General features: G+C 41.8%; 2 protein-coding genes and 1 long non-coding RNA gene across 7 annotated transcripts in view; 1 reads left to right on the forward strand and 2 right to left on the reverse strand.

The window, feature by feature from the left end:
• The window catches only part of LOC145446572 (uncharacterized), a 203627-nt gene that overhangs the window by 86708 nt on the left and 100292 nt on the right, over positions 1 to 16627 (reverse strand). The gene's annotated exons all lie outside the window — the stretch shown is intronic.
• Positions 5070 to 6678, forward strand: LOC145446567 (uncharacterized). 5 transcript variants are annotated; one of them, XM_080324915.1, is made up of 5 exons: positions 5077 to 5540; positions 5603 to 5672; positions 5964 to 6135; positions 6228 to 6369; positions 6430 to 6678. In XM_080324915.1, the coding sequence occupies exons 3-5, from the start codon at positions 6011 to 6013 to the stop codon at positions 6496 to 6498; spliced, it is 336 nt and encodes a 111-aa protein (XP_080181041.1). In that variant the 5' UTR covers positions 5077 to 5540; positions 5603 to 5672; positions 5964 to 6010; the 3' UTR covers positions 6499 to 6678. The 5 variants fall into 5 exon arrangements, 4 of the variants coding, with proteins under 4 accessions (XP_080181043.1, XP_080181041.1, XP_080181042.1 ...); XR_013917306.1 differs by having other exon boundaries at positions 5070 to 5672; positions 5964 to 6059; XM_080324916.1 differs by having other exon boundaries at positions 5077 to 5672.
• Positions 11774 to 15906, reverse strand: LOC145446563 (uncharacterized). Its single transcript, XM_080324909.1, has 2 exons — positions 15455 to 15906; positions 11774 to 15408 (listed from the first exon to the last, which is right to left on the reverse strand). Exon 2 carries the CDS (start codon positions 13734 to 13736, stop codon positions 12966 to 12968), a length of 771 nt encoding a protein of 256 aa, XP_080181035.1. The 5' UTR covers positions 13737 to 15408; positions 15455 to 15906; the 3' UTR covers positions 11774 to 12965.

The following is a 16627-nucleotide window of genomic DNA, read 5'->3' on the forward strand; positions in this document are numbered from 1 at the left end:
TATATAGGAAAGTGGATATCATAATATTCACATGAATGAATGCGATAACAGCAATCGAAAGATGAAATAATGTAATGATGCAATATTTATACACCATGGTGGCAATGAAACTGTATGAGTTAGTGAATGAACTAACACGTTATGGGTTGGATTGAATATAACCTAATCAAAATGAAAAGGACAGCGAATTGCGTATCTGAGGCAAAATTTTTTATTTTATTAGAAGGACAATACCGGACGAAAACGAAAAATAAATGTGCGGAAAGGAAACGGCATTATGTACGCAGTGTCCGTTATATCGTAAAAACAACATCCCGATTGGAGACCGAACTAAAATGCCGGGCAGATTTGGGTACATGTATGGAGTATGGCGATGGGTAATCGTATGGTCAATTGGATAGGTAACGGCATTAATTGCAATATAACAAGTGTATGTTGGGAATATCGTATTCTTGAAGTGTGATAGCCGAAACACGTGGTTCAAGATACCATTGCATAACGGCATTAGGGTTGAGAAAAAGGCAATTGTATTATTGCTTTATTAAAATGAAAGAGAAACGAATGGCGAGGACCGACAAACGGATTCAAATTGCCGCCAATCGATCAAATATAGGGCAACAACCGGCACTGTGTTCTCAATACTTATCCACTGCGACGAAGGGATAATTAGTGTGGGAAGAATCCGGTAACCCCATTTACGAACGAAAATAGGACAACCAGATGTGTGTTTATTGTATGCCGCTAGAAATACCATGACCATAACAGCTGGGAGAACGATTATCAAATGATACGACACGGAAGCGGAGAAAATTATACAAAATTAAGTAGCAAGTATGTTGAAATATAGGGAAAAGAAACCACAAAGAGGTTGCAAGAAATCGCAGTCAATCAAAATCCATTCCGGGTATAGGATAGTTCCTGCGATAATCGGTCGTGCAAGAATAATGTGCTTTCCACGTCCAATGGCGAAGAAAATATTATATTAATACCCCAGCAAAGGGATATATATAGAAAAGGTACATGAATCATAATATTTCAAGTATTACGAAATTCGCTGCGTTGTGAAATGCGAATGTGTCTTCTGCAAAGACCGAACAATGATTACAACAGCTTTGCCATGTGGCTGCTAAAGTAAAATCAGTTCGTCCGCTGTGTATGACAGCGAGAGCTATATAAATTAGCCGTGGGATCGCGAAAATGCCGGTTAAGCGTAAAAGTTAGTGCTCATTGATATATTTTATAAGGCCACTTTATCCAGAGTGACTCTGCCGCGGAATTCTGGTATATTTGGTATATACGCGAACAACGAAAAATTCGCGTTGTGCTTCACGATTACTACGGGTTTATTCGTACCAAAGCGCGATAGGCGTAGCTGATGTCGTACAGTGTATGGTACATGTATTCTCCGAGTAGTGAGGCCTTTATGGGTCGCGCAGTAAAAATAGTGTACCATGCAGTTCCTCGTGTCCGGCGTATATTTTACCGGAGCGGCGAGTAAATAGTCCTTGTATGAGCATGAGCAATGAGCATGTCGGCATTCGGCGATCCCCGGCGGAGTGATACGTTTTTTCGAACATACGAATCTAAAACGAGACGAAAGCAGTATTTGCGAAAAAATATGCATTTAATACGAAGCCTACACACAAAATAACATAACGTGTAAAATCAGGCAAATGCAATACGATATAAGGAAGCCTTACGTAGCCGCGACCAGATATGTTTTGGTTGGGAATACAATTGTATCTGAAAATGTTTCGTGACGCGCTAGCGTGGCGTAAAGACCACGTGCATTGCGTAATAAGAAATACTATAATGCGGCTGGGACATGAAAATCATACCGGAGATTCCGGGTATTTTGACAAACTCGAAGGTTTTGATATTTGTGACAACAATTATTCGAGTGAACAAAGAAGAGACATTGCGCGTAGAATATGTCGTGTCATGTAATAATGAATATTATTCCCGGACGCGCAGTGCTTAATATGCTTATACGAAGGCGTTGAAGCGTTATATATAATGTTATGAGTAGCGTCAATTAAGAGACAAGTAATACGACCTCTTGGTGATAACGGTACGTCGTCGCTACTTTGTAACCGGGTTGAATTATAGAGTATGACTGGAGTGACGACTCGATTGTTCTCCCATTGTTAGCCGGCAGAATGGTCACGGTCAGATGGCTGCACCCAAAACAGGATCGCTCAGCGCTTGTTTATATGGCGTTCAAGGCGATTCGTCGTGTATTTCTTGAAGTTGCGTCGGATTTAGTTGGACAGTTCAACATTTAGGTAGCGGTGGCGAGTCGTTATGACTAGTGAATATTACCGTGTAGCCTATGTTACATTTCTCACGAGATTGATGTGATATTGTGGCTTTGATCCTTTATAGAGTTTGCTACGTATATAAATAATGACTGAAGGTATATAGAATTTCTGGTTCGTGTGCATTGGCTATTGTGAGATGAATTCATGGAAAGGACGACTGAAGAATACTACAAAGTGAACAAGTGGAAAGATCTTGAACTCTATCGATATGCAGTTCACAATAGCTTTGATTGAAAATATATCCTATATTAACTGCATAAATTCGAGTATGAATATAACAAATAATATCGCAACAGTCTTGTAGTCTTGTGTGCCTGTTCGATAACCGCAGAAACTTGAGTATGACTAGAACCAGAGCCTTGTGTAATGTCAATGTTCTGCTTGATCTCGATTCATAATAGTTAAAGCCTACTCCTTGGAAGTATGCAAAATCGCACTTGAATGGAACTCGTTGTCATTGCCAAAAATACCAGAATACCCTGGAATTCGCTTGGAAGACATCTGCCAGTCGACATTAGTAGAAAGCCAATGCACCACGTCAAGGTTTCGACCAACGCATTGGTTTCCTTTTTTAGGTAGGGAATCTTGATGTGGATAGGCAGCATTTGCCACAGAGAGAAAAAAAACTACTATACTAACACTACCAGAAACTACATTCGCTTCATCTTTTCTTGGTCATGGGTTCCTTGCCGACTTTTGTCCAAGGATTTTGATCACCATAGGCTTATGTTGTATTGGCACCTTTCTCTCTCTTTATAGCCTTACGCTGGCATAAGGCATTTACTGAGCAACTGACTTGGCTAATATCTGGATTCCTGCTGTATCTCATCGAAGACCGCTGTTAACTTTTAACATTCGTGAATAATATTAATGAATGTCAACTGAAGTTACCAAAGATCCAAATGCTGCTTCCAGAACATCTTGTGTTAGGTCTCTGAAAGATACTGATTCCATAACACCATTCAAAAGCCGAATTGCTAGGTTGACCATATTCTTGGTCCATATTTGTATAGAACTCTGAATATAGTGTTCACTTGTGGCCTTCCTGAAATTGGATGTAAATTTCACCGACTTGTTACTAGTGGTAACTAGAGTGGAACCACATAGTCGGTGGTTATAATGGGACCTATGAACATGAGTATTTCCCGCCAAAAATCTCAACATTTGTAACAGATATGCTGGAAAATATAAGAATATTTCAATCTACTCGGAATTGCTTCGCGGGCCGGATGAAATCGTCTGGCGGGCTGGATGCGGCCTGTATCTTTGACACCCCTGCTTTACATTATAGTAAACCCCACAGTGATAGCAGTAGCAATTGTCAGATTGGTAAAGAAATACCATGGCTAATACAATTTCAGCAATAACAAAAAAGCAAGGACTTTCAAAGAGCATATTGTTCATTTTTTTTCAAGCTATCTCGCAAACATTTGGAAAATTGTGAGAACAGATGTTATTCAAGTGTTTCACTGCCTTGTCCATGACATCCTCAACCTCATTTAGGTCTGAAACAGATTGAAGGGATACAGTATGAATCAATTTCTTATTGAATGGATCGCATTGAATTGCCTCAAGTACCCTGAAGAAAATTATCTTTTTCCGGGGTTTTGCCATTTCTTTACTGTGGATAACATAAAATCGGAGAACCATGCCATTTCTGCATCACTTTAATGAGGTTTCCCGATGGCGCTGCAGTTGTTACGCATGTGGCAATTGCTTCGTTGGCTTGCTTAGAAATGGCTTCCAAAAGCACTCCACCAATATATTCAAGTATGTCTAAAAACATGTCAAAGTTTTTCCATGGAAAGGCAAAGTATAGGCTATTTACTTACCAGATTCCTTGCTGATGACTCCTCCAATCTCTGTGATTGGATGCTGCTCTTTACCGCAGACGAGAGAACCAAAAATCTTCAAAAGTAATGTAAAAGTAAGAAGCTGGCAATTGTGGCAAACCCAGAAACTTGTTAGCTTGATGGCAGGATATTAGAGTAATGTTGATAAAATCCGTCAACACCAAGTTTACAATATTCAGAATGGAGTTTTTCCACCAATGGAACCGCTTTGGTCATGTCTAGTTCCTCGAATGATGGCGTGCATTCAAAGTATTTCGCTATTTACACAAGCCCTCTTCGAAACAGTAATTACAGCATCCTCAGATATATTCCAATTACTGGTGAGAACATGATTTTTGTAATGTTTCTTCAAAGTTTTCGCACTAGGAAAAGGATGCTTCGAATTCCTCACAAAACATACACCTTTCCAGTTATTGAGTCCTTCGAAACATTCTTCAATTTCCATTTCAGTTAGTCCCTCCCAGTCATCCCCAAAGGCTAAAATGATGCGGCCGAATCAGCCATGATACCGACTTCTATGCGTGACAAAGTATGATCTAATTCTGGCGAAAAATATAACAGAGGATACACGGTATTATTCACTAGTCATAACGACTCGCCACCGCTACCTAAATGTTGAACTGTCCAACTAAATCCGACGCAACTTCAAGAAATACACGACGAATCGCCTTGAACGCCATATAAACAAGCGCTGAGCGATCCTGTTTTGGGTGCAGCCATCTGACCGTGACCATTCTGCCGGCTAACAATGGGAGAACAATCGAGTCGTCACTCCAGTCATACTCTATAGTTGAATATAGTTCCCAATCTAGAAGTCGATAGAAGTTATGCCGGATATTCCGGGTGTGTTGACAAGCTCAAAAGCGTATAGTGTTGAAATATTGTCATGTTAAAGGTCAACTGCATCTAAAAAATGACTTTGCCTTATTTCGTACGTTATGTGGTTAGGAATATGAATAAAATAATAATAATTGAAATTACATGATAGTTTTCAAGTAATTTAAATTATAAATCGAAAAGCGGAAAAACGGATATGAAATCATTCAGCTATGAAATGACGTCATGTGAATGACACGGCAAAAGTCCTGGTATAGCTCAGTGTGGTAAACAGATAGTTATTCGTGTTGGGATTGATTTTGATACTGAATTTGATTGTGAATATGGAAGGTATGAAGAAGATGAGGCACGGAGGTACATCTTGTGTCGCGTATGGTTGCTGAAATACGCAATATTCCGTACCCAAAGTGTCTTTTCATCGATGTCCAAACCCTATTGCCGGAGAGGATTATGAAGACTGTGAAAGTGATATCCAATTCCTGTCAAGTGACGATAGCTTCCACCCCACAGAGTTAGATGGCGAGTCAGAGTGAGTACTTGAACAGTGTAATCATATTTGTACCAAGTCTTCACCAAGATAATGATTTGCAGGCATTCAGATTCAGAGGAATGTCTGGAGAATAGCAAGACCCAGTTTGTGATTGTGGACAGAAATAATCTGGTGAGCATTTTTCAACATTGTCCAATGTGTCAATCAGAGTCGAACGTGCAAGAGTCTGATTTAGGTAGCACACTGAGAATCAAGCAAGACTGCACTAACTGCTCATACTCCAGATTTTGATTTACGGGTAGTGTAGATGGCGTTACATCCTTTAAAGCCTACTTGACTGTATCAAAAAGAAACAAACTGCTTCATTCAGCATATATACATGATAGATATAGGCCTAAATTTAAGTTACAATGAATAGCATCTTTGATTCTGTTGTTTACCATTATGGCAATCCATTTTCAGATTCATTGGCATATGAAAGGATTTGCTATGTTCTCTACTCCACGCGAATGGAAAATGACATCTGCCATCTATCGCCGAATGGAAACACTGCTGGAAGTGAATCATTCAATGCCCTCAATCATTTCTGCCCAAAGTTATATCAGTACAACCATATTTCAGTCATAAAAGCCTGGTAGGTACCTTGCAGTGTCTTGGCTATTCAAAGCTAACCTATATCAGATTTTGGCATAATTAATAGCCTCATCAATTATGCATATTTTGTAGGATGCAGTTGGCAATGCTGCATTTCAATGAAAATTGCTCGGAAACTCAGAAAATGTCGAAAGAAGGAGCACCGTGGTCAAATACCGGAAGTACAAAAATGGGGAATGTACGGCCCACAAGATACTTGAAAATTCAACATTTGGTAACTGGCGCTGATCTGACTGCAGCATAAGATTTCTTCATATTGTTATGCCTGTTCTAGATTTCTACAATGAGCTTGTCGAAGAAGTTCAAGCACTCATCAGAACTGGACCAGAAACTGTTGAGTTGAGCGATTGTGCTGAGACCGCTCCACCTCCTCTGACTAGCAGCGTAATCAAAATTAGCAGAGAGGAAGCTATTGCCCGACATAAAACCCGATTTGCTTTTCTGCCTGACACCCGACACGGTAGTCATTTTGGTCGATTAGTTACATGCGTTTATTATTTGGAATACAACTGTACATTCACAATGTGGCGTTACTGAACTTGAATCCTTTGTAAGAATTTGACGTAAATTTTGTTCGGACAGCAGTAACAACGCATGCAGGCAGGATTTTCCGCTGGTTTTTGCCACAGAATCCCCATACCCAGCGAACACAATTTCTGAAAAGTGAAAACAAATGCATTAGTGCGAGAAAAGTATTTGGCAACCGGATCAGAGACTCATCCCATTCATACATCGAACTCGATGTTATTATTCTGCGGCCATATTCCTGTTGATATCCATAGTAGGACATCTCCAATACGTCAACGTCCAGACACACTGCATTGAATCCTGGCAATTCTGTGATACACTTTATTTCTGTCAGTAACTCTCGGAACCCCCTTACAGCACAAACTTATCAAGATGCATGACTGAAACGAGCTATTACACTACATACTATATATACAACTGTATTTCATTTAGTCTCGACGAGCGGCTCGCGCTGAGCAAGCTAGGCTGTTCATGACCAATCATTATTATGAAGCTGCAAGGGGTTCCACTGACGTGGGATCGAGCGCATCAACACCTGAACCAATCCGGCATTTTAACGGTAATTTTGTAAGTACGTGCAAAAACGATACTCACATTCGACATCGGAGTACTCAGACTCAGTCTCAATATCACTTGGCAAATCCGTTACAATGGAAACCTCGGCCATTACTGACTAGAATAAAAACTGCGAGAACACAAACAGCCGCTGTGACCGGTGTTGATAATATGTGTCATTCACTTGACGTCACAATGCACATTCTGCTTTTTCTGTAAACATGCCAATATTGGAACTTTCAGTCAAAATTACGGCAATTTCCGATTGAGTTGAAACACGGAAAGTCGGTAATTTCGTTATGAAAAAAAATTCTGAACATGATTCCGCAAAGTTGTCATGAAGATGCAGTTGACCTTTAATGTGAATGAAATTGAAGCGTGTAACGCGGGGAAATTGGTGCTGTGATTATAACGAAGTCGCAGCGTGAAAATAAGGATAATAGATGTCCATAATATTGATAATTGCTTCAATTGTAGCTAAAAATATGTGTGTCAGAAGCAATAAAATGAAACAATCTGAGTGCAGCTAACACGCAGTTAAGTCGAGAAAGTTCCCAAAGCGATGTATACTGTATGCATAGTATACCACAAATCCACACATATCGCAGGATTTGTGCGCCATATGCTATCCAGATATATAAATAATTCTCCGGAGATGGACGTGGACCGGTAAACACGTCGGCGACAGTGTGCCCGAGCTAGCGATTAATAAAATGTATATATATCATATACATTGACTGTAACGCCATTGTAAATGCGGTCTCTCGGTAGATACAAAAAATGATCCAGACGTGGTGTGAACATCAGTACATATCTCGTAAATATCGCGAGTCTGGGCGCTGGAGACACGAGTTAAATTACAGCACTAAGAAATGACCGAACGCTTGATCAGGGCGGTCGTTCATGGCCAGTGCATGCGATCCCGTGGTCAACGCTCGAGAACAGGCTCGGATATACCCGGGTCGAAATAAGCACCTTGGATCACAAGCACAAACCGAAACAATTCTCGATTTTCCAAGTTGTAGGAGTAGCATATAAACGGGGCAATGTCCGTGATCAAATATCACGGGGTGTTTAAATGATATTACTGCGTCCGAATGGCATTGCAGGTAAAATATATATGTATCGCATGTGACTAGGTTGACGGTATCGCGGGTAAAAGGACATAGTATTGCGGAAAAAAATTCCAGCGTGTTAAAGCGCCCTTATTTAGGTAAAGGTAAATAAAAGTAAGCGAATATGTCAAAGACCTAGTATAAAGCTGTGTCCGTGAATTTATCACATTCCATGAATAGGGAATTTGGTAAGGACATAATGTACGCGCTAATCGCATTTGCGCGGAAAATAGTGTGAAGTTGTTGAACGTTATGTAAATTAATGAGCGGTGCGTAATATATAAGAACGAACCGAAATTCAACAGACTGTTGGTAAAATTCCGAGTTTTGTATGTTAATATGCAGCAACGAATGTTGAAGGTATCGAATCAACTGGCATAAAATGTCTCGGATATTACAAAAGTGGAAAATAACTTCCGTATTCATATAAATCCAAGCTCAATGTTGATGTAAGTTAAGGTGAATAACGATACTTAACGATATGTTCAAGTAACGCTGTAATGTAATTAAAATGATATCACTATAGCGTGCTCTGTCGTGGGCGCGCGTTCTTCTTGGTCCGCGGCTCGATAAGTCAAAGTAGACAAGTCAGCATTGCTCTTTTAATAAAACAACTAAAACATGACGATGCTCGTCCGACGGAGACTAAAAGACGACTGTCCCGGACGGTGACTAAAAGCGACTGCATAAAAGAGTACAACACAACAAGACGTACCAGTAACGTAATCAGTCATCAGCGAGGGTAATTATGAGTGAAACATGGAGCGGTACGCTACAAGGGCCCCCCTGGTTGGTAAAAGCTTTAGGGTATAATGGACACTACACCAGTCAACGATTCAACTATATACGAATGAACGACGCTACCAGCATGACACGGCAATGATTACAGATTGCGATTCGAATAAGAGTTCAATTCTAAATGTTATAACGACTAATTGAAGTGGGATGGGCGTGGTGGTGAAGCTATAAACGACACAATTATTCGTTTAGCGATAATGATGCACTTGACAATGTGAAAGGCTCAAGAAACGATTTATAGAACATACAGGAGATGAAGAAAAGAAGCCTGCAGCGAAATAATACAAGTGATGGCGGAAAAGTGAATGAGTAAACACACTAAATATCCATTTCAAATACTGGTGACAACACAAAGTCATTCAAGTGATGTGGAGTACGAATATTACGGCCGCTGGCCGACACAGTATTTGTTCGCGAAATATCAACTTGCGGTGGCGTCAATTCGTCGAGACGCTCGATGGGAAGTCTGCCAGGTATAAGCCTGTCGGTTGAGGCGTCATAAGGACCCTTATTCGTTAGAATTGTGAAACATTTATGAGTGCGTTTTAAAACTTGATGCGGACCAGAATAAACCGGATCGAGTGATCTACGATGACCAATGACCATCTATCCGCAAGAAAACGTGCGTGCAATTATTCAAATCGTTTGGGACATCAGATTTTTGATTCGAATGAAACCTAGTCGGCATCTCACCCACGGCCGAGAAAAAGCGTTTCAATTCACCTACGTAGTTGAAATCATTAGCGTTATTACCACTGGAAGAAGGATTGACTAATTGACCGGGTAGTCGAAGGGAAGTGCCATACACAAGCTCTGCTGGTGAATAACCGAGATCTTCCTTGACAGAACATCGCAGCCCTAAAACAATTAAGCCTAAGTGATGATACCAATTATGAGGACTTTCTAATGCGCGGAGGGAGGCTTTCAAAGTTCTGTTATAGCGTTCGACAAGAGAATTTTGCTCCGGCTTATACGCCAAGGTTTTGATGTGGAAAATACCCAAGAATTGCATATACTGAGTCCATTCCAGCGAGGTAAACTGACTTCCTCGGTCGGTTATTACTTTACGGAGTGAGCCGAAATTCGACACCCAGCCAAAACTAAACGCATCAATAACAGTTTGCGCACGAATGTCCATCATGGGAACACACACAGGCCAGCGAGTATAGCGATCAACACACATCAAAATATACGAGTAGCCGCAACTATTCGGGAGTGACAAAATGTCCACGTTAACCGTATGAAAGCGTTCGGAAGGGACGGGAAGATTATTAATTGCAGTTCGAGTATGCCTATGAATCTTCGATCGTTGACACTGCTGACAATGACGCACGAAATCGTTCACATGACGTTTCATACCAGGCCATACATAACGTTCAGCCATTAATTTAGTGGTCGCGCGTATACCGGGGTGTGAAATATCATGCACACTGTGAATTACAGTCTCTCGAAGCGGCGCAGGAACGTAGGGACGTTCTCTACCAGGTAACGACTTGTCGAAGATGATAGGATCGTTCAACTCTACGAAATGTACTTCCGCGAGATGCAACGAATGGTCACCAGCGTTAGCGAGGAGTTCTTTGAGCTCATCGTCGCCTTTCTGAGCGTCTAGTAATGCTTCCGCTGTGATGGGAACAGTGTTCGGAAAAATTGCGTTCGAAAGCTGTGTTAGCACTATCCGTCCATTTGACACGATCACGTTTATTCGATGCTGCATTGGCCACGTCATAGAGTGGCTTCAAAATCTCGGCACAGTTTTTGACAAAACGTTGGTAATAGCAGACTAGTCCAAGGAATGAACGTAGTTGTTTTACATTTTCGGGACGAGGATAGTTAGATATTGCTTCAACTTTTGATGGCAAGGGACTAATTCCCCTTGCATTAACAAGGTGACCTAAAAATTCGATTTCTTCCTTACCGAAACTGCACTTATCAACATTTATGACCAGTCCGAACTTACGAAACCTTGAAAACAATTCCGTCAATGTTGCCATGTGCTCTTCTTCAGTACGAGTCGCAATTAAAATGTCGTCTAAAAACACAAATATATTGTCCAGTCCTTCGGTTACTTCAGATATAAAACGGCTAAAAGTACTACAAGTGTAGTACTTCTTCTACAGCTTCGCGAACACGGAGTGACCATTGCAAAAAAGACTCGTCCTCCTCCCGTTTCAAGAAGAGCCAAAACTTCCTTCGCATTCTGAAGCGATCATCACGAAGCTCAAAGCACGCATCAAATTTCTCAATGACTAGTTTGTAGTCATTTTTATCCTCAGCAGGAATGTCTTGATCATTTTCTCGTCGAGCAGGAAGCCACGTGAGATTCTTGTAAATTGATTTTCCCTCCGGACCAATAAGACTCAGGAGGTGTCCTACCTTGACGCAGTCATCCTTTTGTGATAATTCTGCAGCACAGAGATACGTTTCAAAGTCTTCCTTCCAATCAACCCACGCTTGAGGTGGGTTGGTTCCAGCCAGTGATAATGGCTTCGGGTGCAGTCCTTGCAAGGCAGTATATCCACTAGCCATAATTCTGAGTAGCTAAGTAATTGCTATCAGCTGCTTTTATACTGTTGCCACCATGTAGTAACGTGACTGACGGTCTGTCTAATATACGAGACGTGAGTTCTCAAGCAGCCATGTATTCAGTGACGACCAAGCACCGAAGCACCTGCGATGTCGTCACACCCTAGTGGCGCCATAGAGCTACCACTACAACAAGCGTTGGTCAAGCCGAACATCATCGTCGTTGGTTGGAATAGCCCTTCGGGACAAATAAAAGCAGCCTTCTCTTGATCGTCCGGATGAAGAGGGATTTGATGGTACGCCTTCGCTAAGTCAACTTTGCTAAAAACATTACAGTTCGACAGTTCATTGGTAAAATCACGTAGAAATGGGACAGGCCATCGATCCTTGACCGTTTGATTGTTCAATTTCCTATAGTCGACACAGATTCTAATATCGTCTAACCCGTTTGGTACGACAGTAATGGGAGAGGCGAAAGGCGATTTTGAGCGAATGATTACACCGGACTTCAACATCTCTTGCAATCGATTCTTCACCTTCTGTTTCAAATGGGGTGACAATGGGCGACAGCGAGAACGAGTGGGACATCCATTAGTAATAATACGATGTACAGTACCGTGATTAGCTCGTACTGCTGCATTCCGTGGAATGGTAATGTCGTTGAAGCTCGACAAAAGATCTGCATATGGCGTATTGTGATCAGGCGCTATAAAGTTCAAACCGCGAACTACTGGATTACACTTCCAGCCAGGAATGAAACCTCCTGAAACAGTATCAATCAGACAATTGCTCCTCAAATCAACGTCGAGGGAAAATCGCTTAATAAAATCAGCCCCCAATATGGCAATGTGTGTATCGGCAATATAGAATCGAAATCCATACTTGTGTCTATCGGAGAACTCGACCCGCAAATATCTCGTTCCAAACGTCGCAATTTTCGATCCATTTGTAGCGTACAGATTTGGTCCTGGTTTATTCTTGAAAACGTTACTTGAAGTCGGTAGAACAGAAACGGAGGCTCCTGTATCGACGAGGAAAATCTGCCCTGAAATCGAATCTCGTACATGCAATAAAGGTTTTTCACGTCCTGAGTTCACTGTTGAAAATTGTTGCGATCCCTCACGAGGCCTCCGTCTAAAAAAGGGCGATTTGAGGAGTAGGAACAGGGTGGACGGCAATTTCGAGCTCGATCACCGAATTTATCATGATAAAAGCACAACTGATTCGTACCACGCAGATGAGCAAATCGAGTTACCTCACCACGTGTCTCTGAATGGTTCGACAGCGTTCAAAAAGCTGGTCGATCGTCTGTAAATGGTTCAGGACGGGGAGCGGAACTACGATTGAAATCACGTGATCGTTGTCCGTCAGATACAGATACTTGTCGTGTCGAAGGTATCGCTTTCAATTCCATGACCTCTCGAGCTATCGATTGAACAGTTCGTTGCAATTCATCTAATTGATTTGTGGGAGGATAACTGTAATGATTGGGAACCACAGGTGGAGACGCACGAGTGTATATACTATCAGCTCTTAGGGCAAGCTGTTCCACGGTATCGTCTACATGTGACGACAATATCCCAGCAATATGATCTGGCAAATAGTGAAGGAACGTTTCCTTTAAATAACAGTCAGAACCTGGTGTGTTTGATAGAGCCCCCATTGCATTTCGCAATTTTTTCAGAAGTTCCGAGGGTTTTAAATCTCTACAGCGATCACTATAAAGCTCCTTAACACGGTCTCGCAAGGGAATAGCGTGCTCACGCATCAGAAGATCACGTAATACTTCGTAGCAGTCGTCGTCTTCTGGGGCAGGTAACTTAAATCGAATCGATTCGAGCTGCTTGCCGTCCAGACATCTCAGAACGTGAAAATACTTCGCCGCAGAGTCGGTAACACCATAACTGGAAAATCCGGCTTCCGCCGAAACAAACCACGACTCTGGCGAATGGGACCAGAAATTGACCACCGGTGGCGGCATCCTCGGGGCACCAGTGAAATTGGCCGAGCTGGCAATATCTTCCACCGATTGTTGTCGTCGTCGTCGTCGAGAAGACATTTCAAATACAGCAGAAAGTGAGCAAGGGATTCGAGTCGGCTAGTGCACGTTGGGTTCGAGTCGGCTGGCGAATCACGTCGGCTAGGATGGCTAGCGAAATCACGTCGGCTAGGATGGCTAGCGAAATCACGTCGGGGTCACCAAAATATAGCGTGCTCTGTCGTGGGCGCGCGTTCTTCTTGGTCCGCGGCTCGATAAGTCAAAGTAGACAAGTCAGCATTGCTCTTTTAATAAAACAACTAAAACATGACGATGCTCGTCCGACGGAGACTAAAAGACGACTGTCCCGGACGGTGACTAAAAGCGACTGCATAAAAGAGTACAACACAACAAGACGTACCAGTAACGTAATCAGTCATCAGCGAGGGTAATTATGGGTGAAACATGGAGCGGTACGCTACATCACCATTGTGGTAGAAATATATCAAGTAAGCAAGATGATTAGAACGCGTTTAACTTTGATGTTTATTTCGCGTTAAGGAGAATGTATGAGTTCAATTTTTTTTATCTGCGCTGCACAGAAAGAATGGTAATGCTATATTGAAATGAGTAGTTAAAAACCAAAGTTTAGACCTTGGTTTAGACACCGATAATAACCACAGACATTAGCTTTAAATAGCGTTTAAATCTGCGGAACAAAATGGCTGAAGATGTTTCGTTGTGAATCTATTGTTTATCGAAACAGACACACGCGTGCGGCAAGGAATTAGGAACTAAAAACTAGCGCTTAGGTAACGCAGAGCAAATTAAAAATGGTTCCTCACCGACAACGAGGTCATATACGAACCAGATTGTGAGGGTGCGTTAGAAAAGTTGAAATTACTGTTATAAATTGAGAATGAATTAGAACGACATCACGAAATAATGCACGTTTGTTTGCAAATGACAGTTCTGCATTATGACTGTTGAAATTAGCAGCGGACAATCTAAGCGCGAATCCCAAAAGCACGCGGGGAATAAATCTCCAAAGCAATTGATGGAGTAGGGATCCCGTAAGTCCGTATTTGGATTAATATGCAATTCGATTGATTGTTAATAAATGTATAGTCCGAGTATATAGACTTATAGAGTACTCGAAAGTTAAAATGAAGAAGATATTACTGGCCAATAACAAGGTGGCAATCAGTAATATCGAGGCATTGCGGACTTATGTTAAAGTCATGAATCCGAAACAAAATGGTGGAATAACGAATCATACGAACGTGGATTTTACATCGCAGCCGTAAACGCGCTTATGTCGGCGGACGGCGTTCATAAGTAAACTCTGCACTTCAAATATGCGGTTAGAGCGCGGAAATTTCGAGGTATCGTCGAAGTAGTGAATCGACTGTCGGTTTCGAACGTTAGGAAAATTATATTGATTTACTAAGACCAGAAACATGGCCGGATCGTTGCTACGTATTGCAGCGGCAGATATATAAACCATAGTACATGTAGCGAGCAATAACACACGAATTAAATGGAACTGTAAATGCAAAACTGCTTTCGTTCGACAATTCGTATATGCAAAAAACTGTACCGTAAGGTTTGGGAGTCCGAGTGCGGTTTCTGGAGTGTCCATAGTGGTTGACGAACTAAATCCGATATTGAGGCGGCGATGCGTCTTTCGTTGAAGCCGAAATCATCTCACGAGATGCACCATGTAGAGAACGTAGCGTTGTCGGATAACCTGCTAGAGCCGTAAGCCTGAGTCCAACGTAGGTTGTGACTTACTTAACTAGCAGTGGCGAACGCCTGGCCCTGCGTTAGTCCTTGATCTGACAGCTCAACGATGCATGCGACGACAATTGCCTCAGATAGATGTATTGGTCGAATGAATATGAACAGTAGTAGCGTATGAGTCCCATGTAGGATATCTGAATGTGCGCGTTTATATATGGCGCGATACAAGAAGAAGGGCGTGGTCACGTGATATACAGCGTGGTACAATGTGATATATGGCGTGTTTTATATTATAGGGTGTATGAGCCGTAAGAGGGCGCAGGGCGTTCCACACCGCACAGGGTGTGTGTTCGAATATAATGTAAAAAGTGGTACTTGATGACTTTTAAGCGTTGGGCCGTTGAGCGCTAATCACCGTTGAAACTGTCTGGACCAAATAACCGAAATATATTCCCTCTCTTTAAAACTTGAACTTTGTATTACTCTTTTGTCCTCAGCACATGCACAATCACAATCAAGTAGTGCACTGTAGCCTCTTTCTTCTCGCAGTAAAATTAAATGTAAATGGCATATTGCAAAATATTCTTGGTTACCACACAACAATCGCGCAGATTAATAATACAGTGTCTTGTACACCTCCGTAATGCTTTCACTTCAACTTGGGTCTTTTGATACGGTGGAGGGCACCATTGCATGACATTATATGACATTATCTGAAATATCGTTTAGGGTAAACAAAAGTAAAGAACCACTGTTCGAAAGCAGCGCAATCATTTGTATCCCATGATGCGCTCCAATCCTTATGTGTGGAAACTTTGTACCTCTAGGTATAGGCTACGTAGCAGAACGAACCCACCGTCTCCTCTCTTCACCGTCCGCAAGGCTCAGTTTCTAGATTTATTTCGACAGTGAATGAGAGCGTAACCGCTTCTCACAGCTACTTACAGTTTGACTTACTGGAGTATATTTTAGCGTCGCTACACTTGAAGAAAATTTAGGATGCTTTCGAAAGGACTACTTCTACTCGTAATTGAGTAAATTTTAGCGTCTCTACTTTAGGGTGGTCACTGGCCATACGTCGGGAATTTCCAGGACATGTCAGGAATTTCACCGTGAAAACTGCGTCCGGGAGGAAATTCTAAAATGAGCCTAAATGTCCGGAATTTAGCAAGTAATTTTGGCGGCCTTCCTAATCTAAGCTCCCACTTTGCCCGTCGGATGGGTTGTTC

The sequence above is a fragment of the Botryllus schlosseri genome, chromosome 9 (genome assembly GCF_051294905.1).
Source record: "Botryllus schlosseri isolate E-star chromosome 9, Bs_hap1, whole genome shotgun sequence".
NCBI classification, from domain to species: domain Eukaryota; kingdom Metazoa; phylum Chordata; class Ascidiacea; order Stolidobranchia; family Styelidae; genus Botryllus; species Botryllus schlosseri.

What these genes read in the sequence shown, in the direction of transcription:
- LOC145446567 (XM_080324914.1), top strand. Translation starts at nt 5,912, where the DNA reads ATGAATAGCATCTTTGATTCTGTTGTTTACCATTATGGCAATCCATTT. An exon ending in ATTTCAGTCATAAAAGCCTG is followed by an intron (nt 6,136 to 6,227) that starts GTAGGTACCTTG and finishes CATATTTTGTAG; the next exon opens with GATGCAGTTGGCAATGCTGC. An exon ending in ACTTGAAAATTCAACATTTG is followed by an intron (nt 6,370 to 6,429) that starts GTAACTGGCGCT and finishes TGCCTGTTCTAG; the next exon opens with ATTTCTACAATGAGCTTGTC.
- LOC145446563 (XM_080324909.1), bottom strand. Translation starts at nt 13,736, where the DNA reads ATGTCTTCTCGACGACGACGACGACAACAATCGGTGGAAGATATTGCC.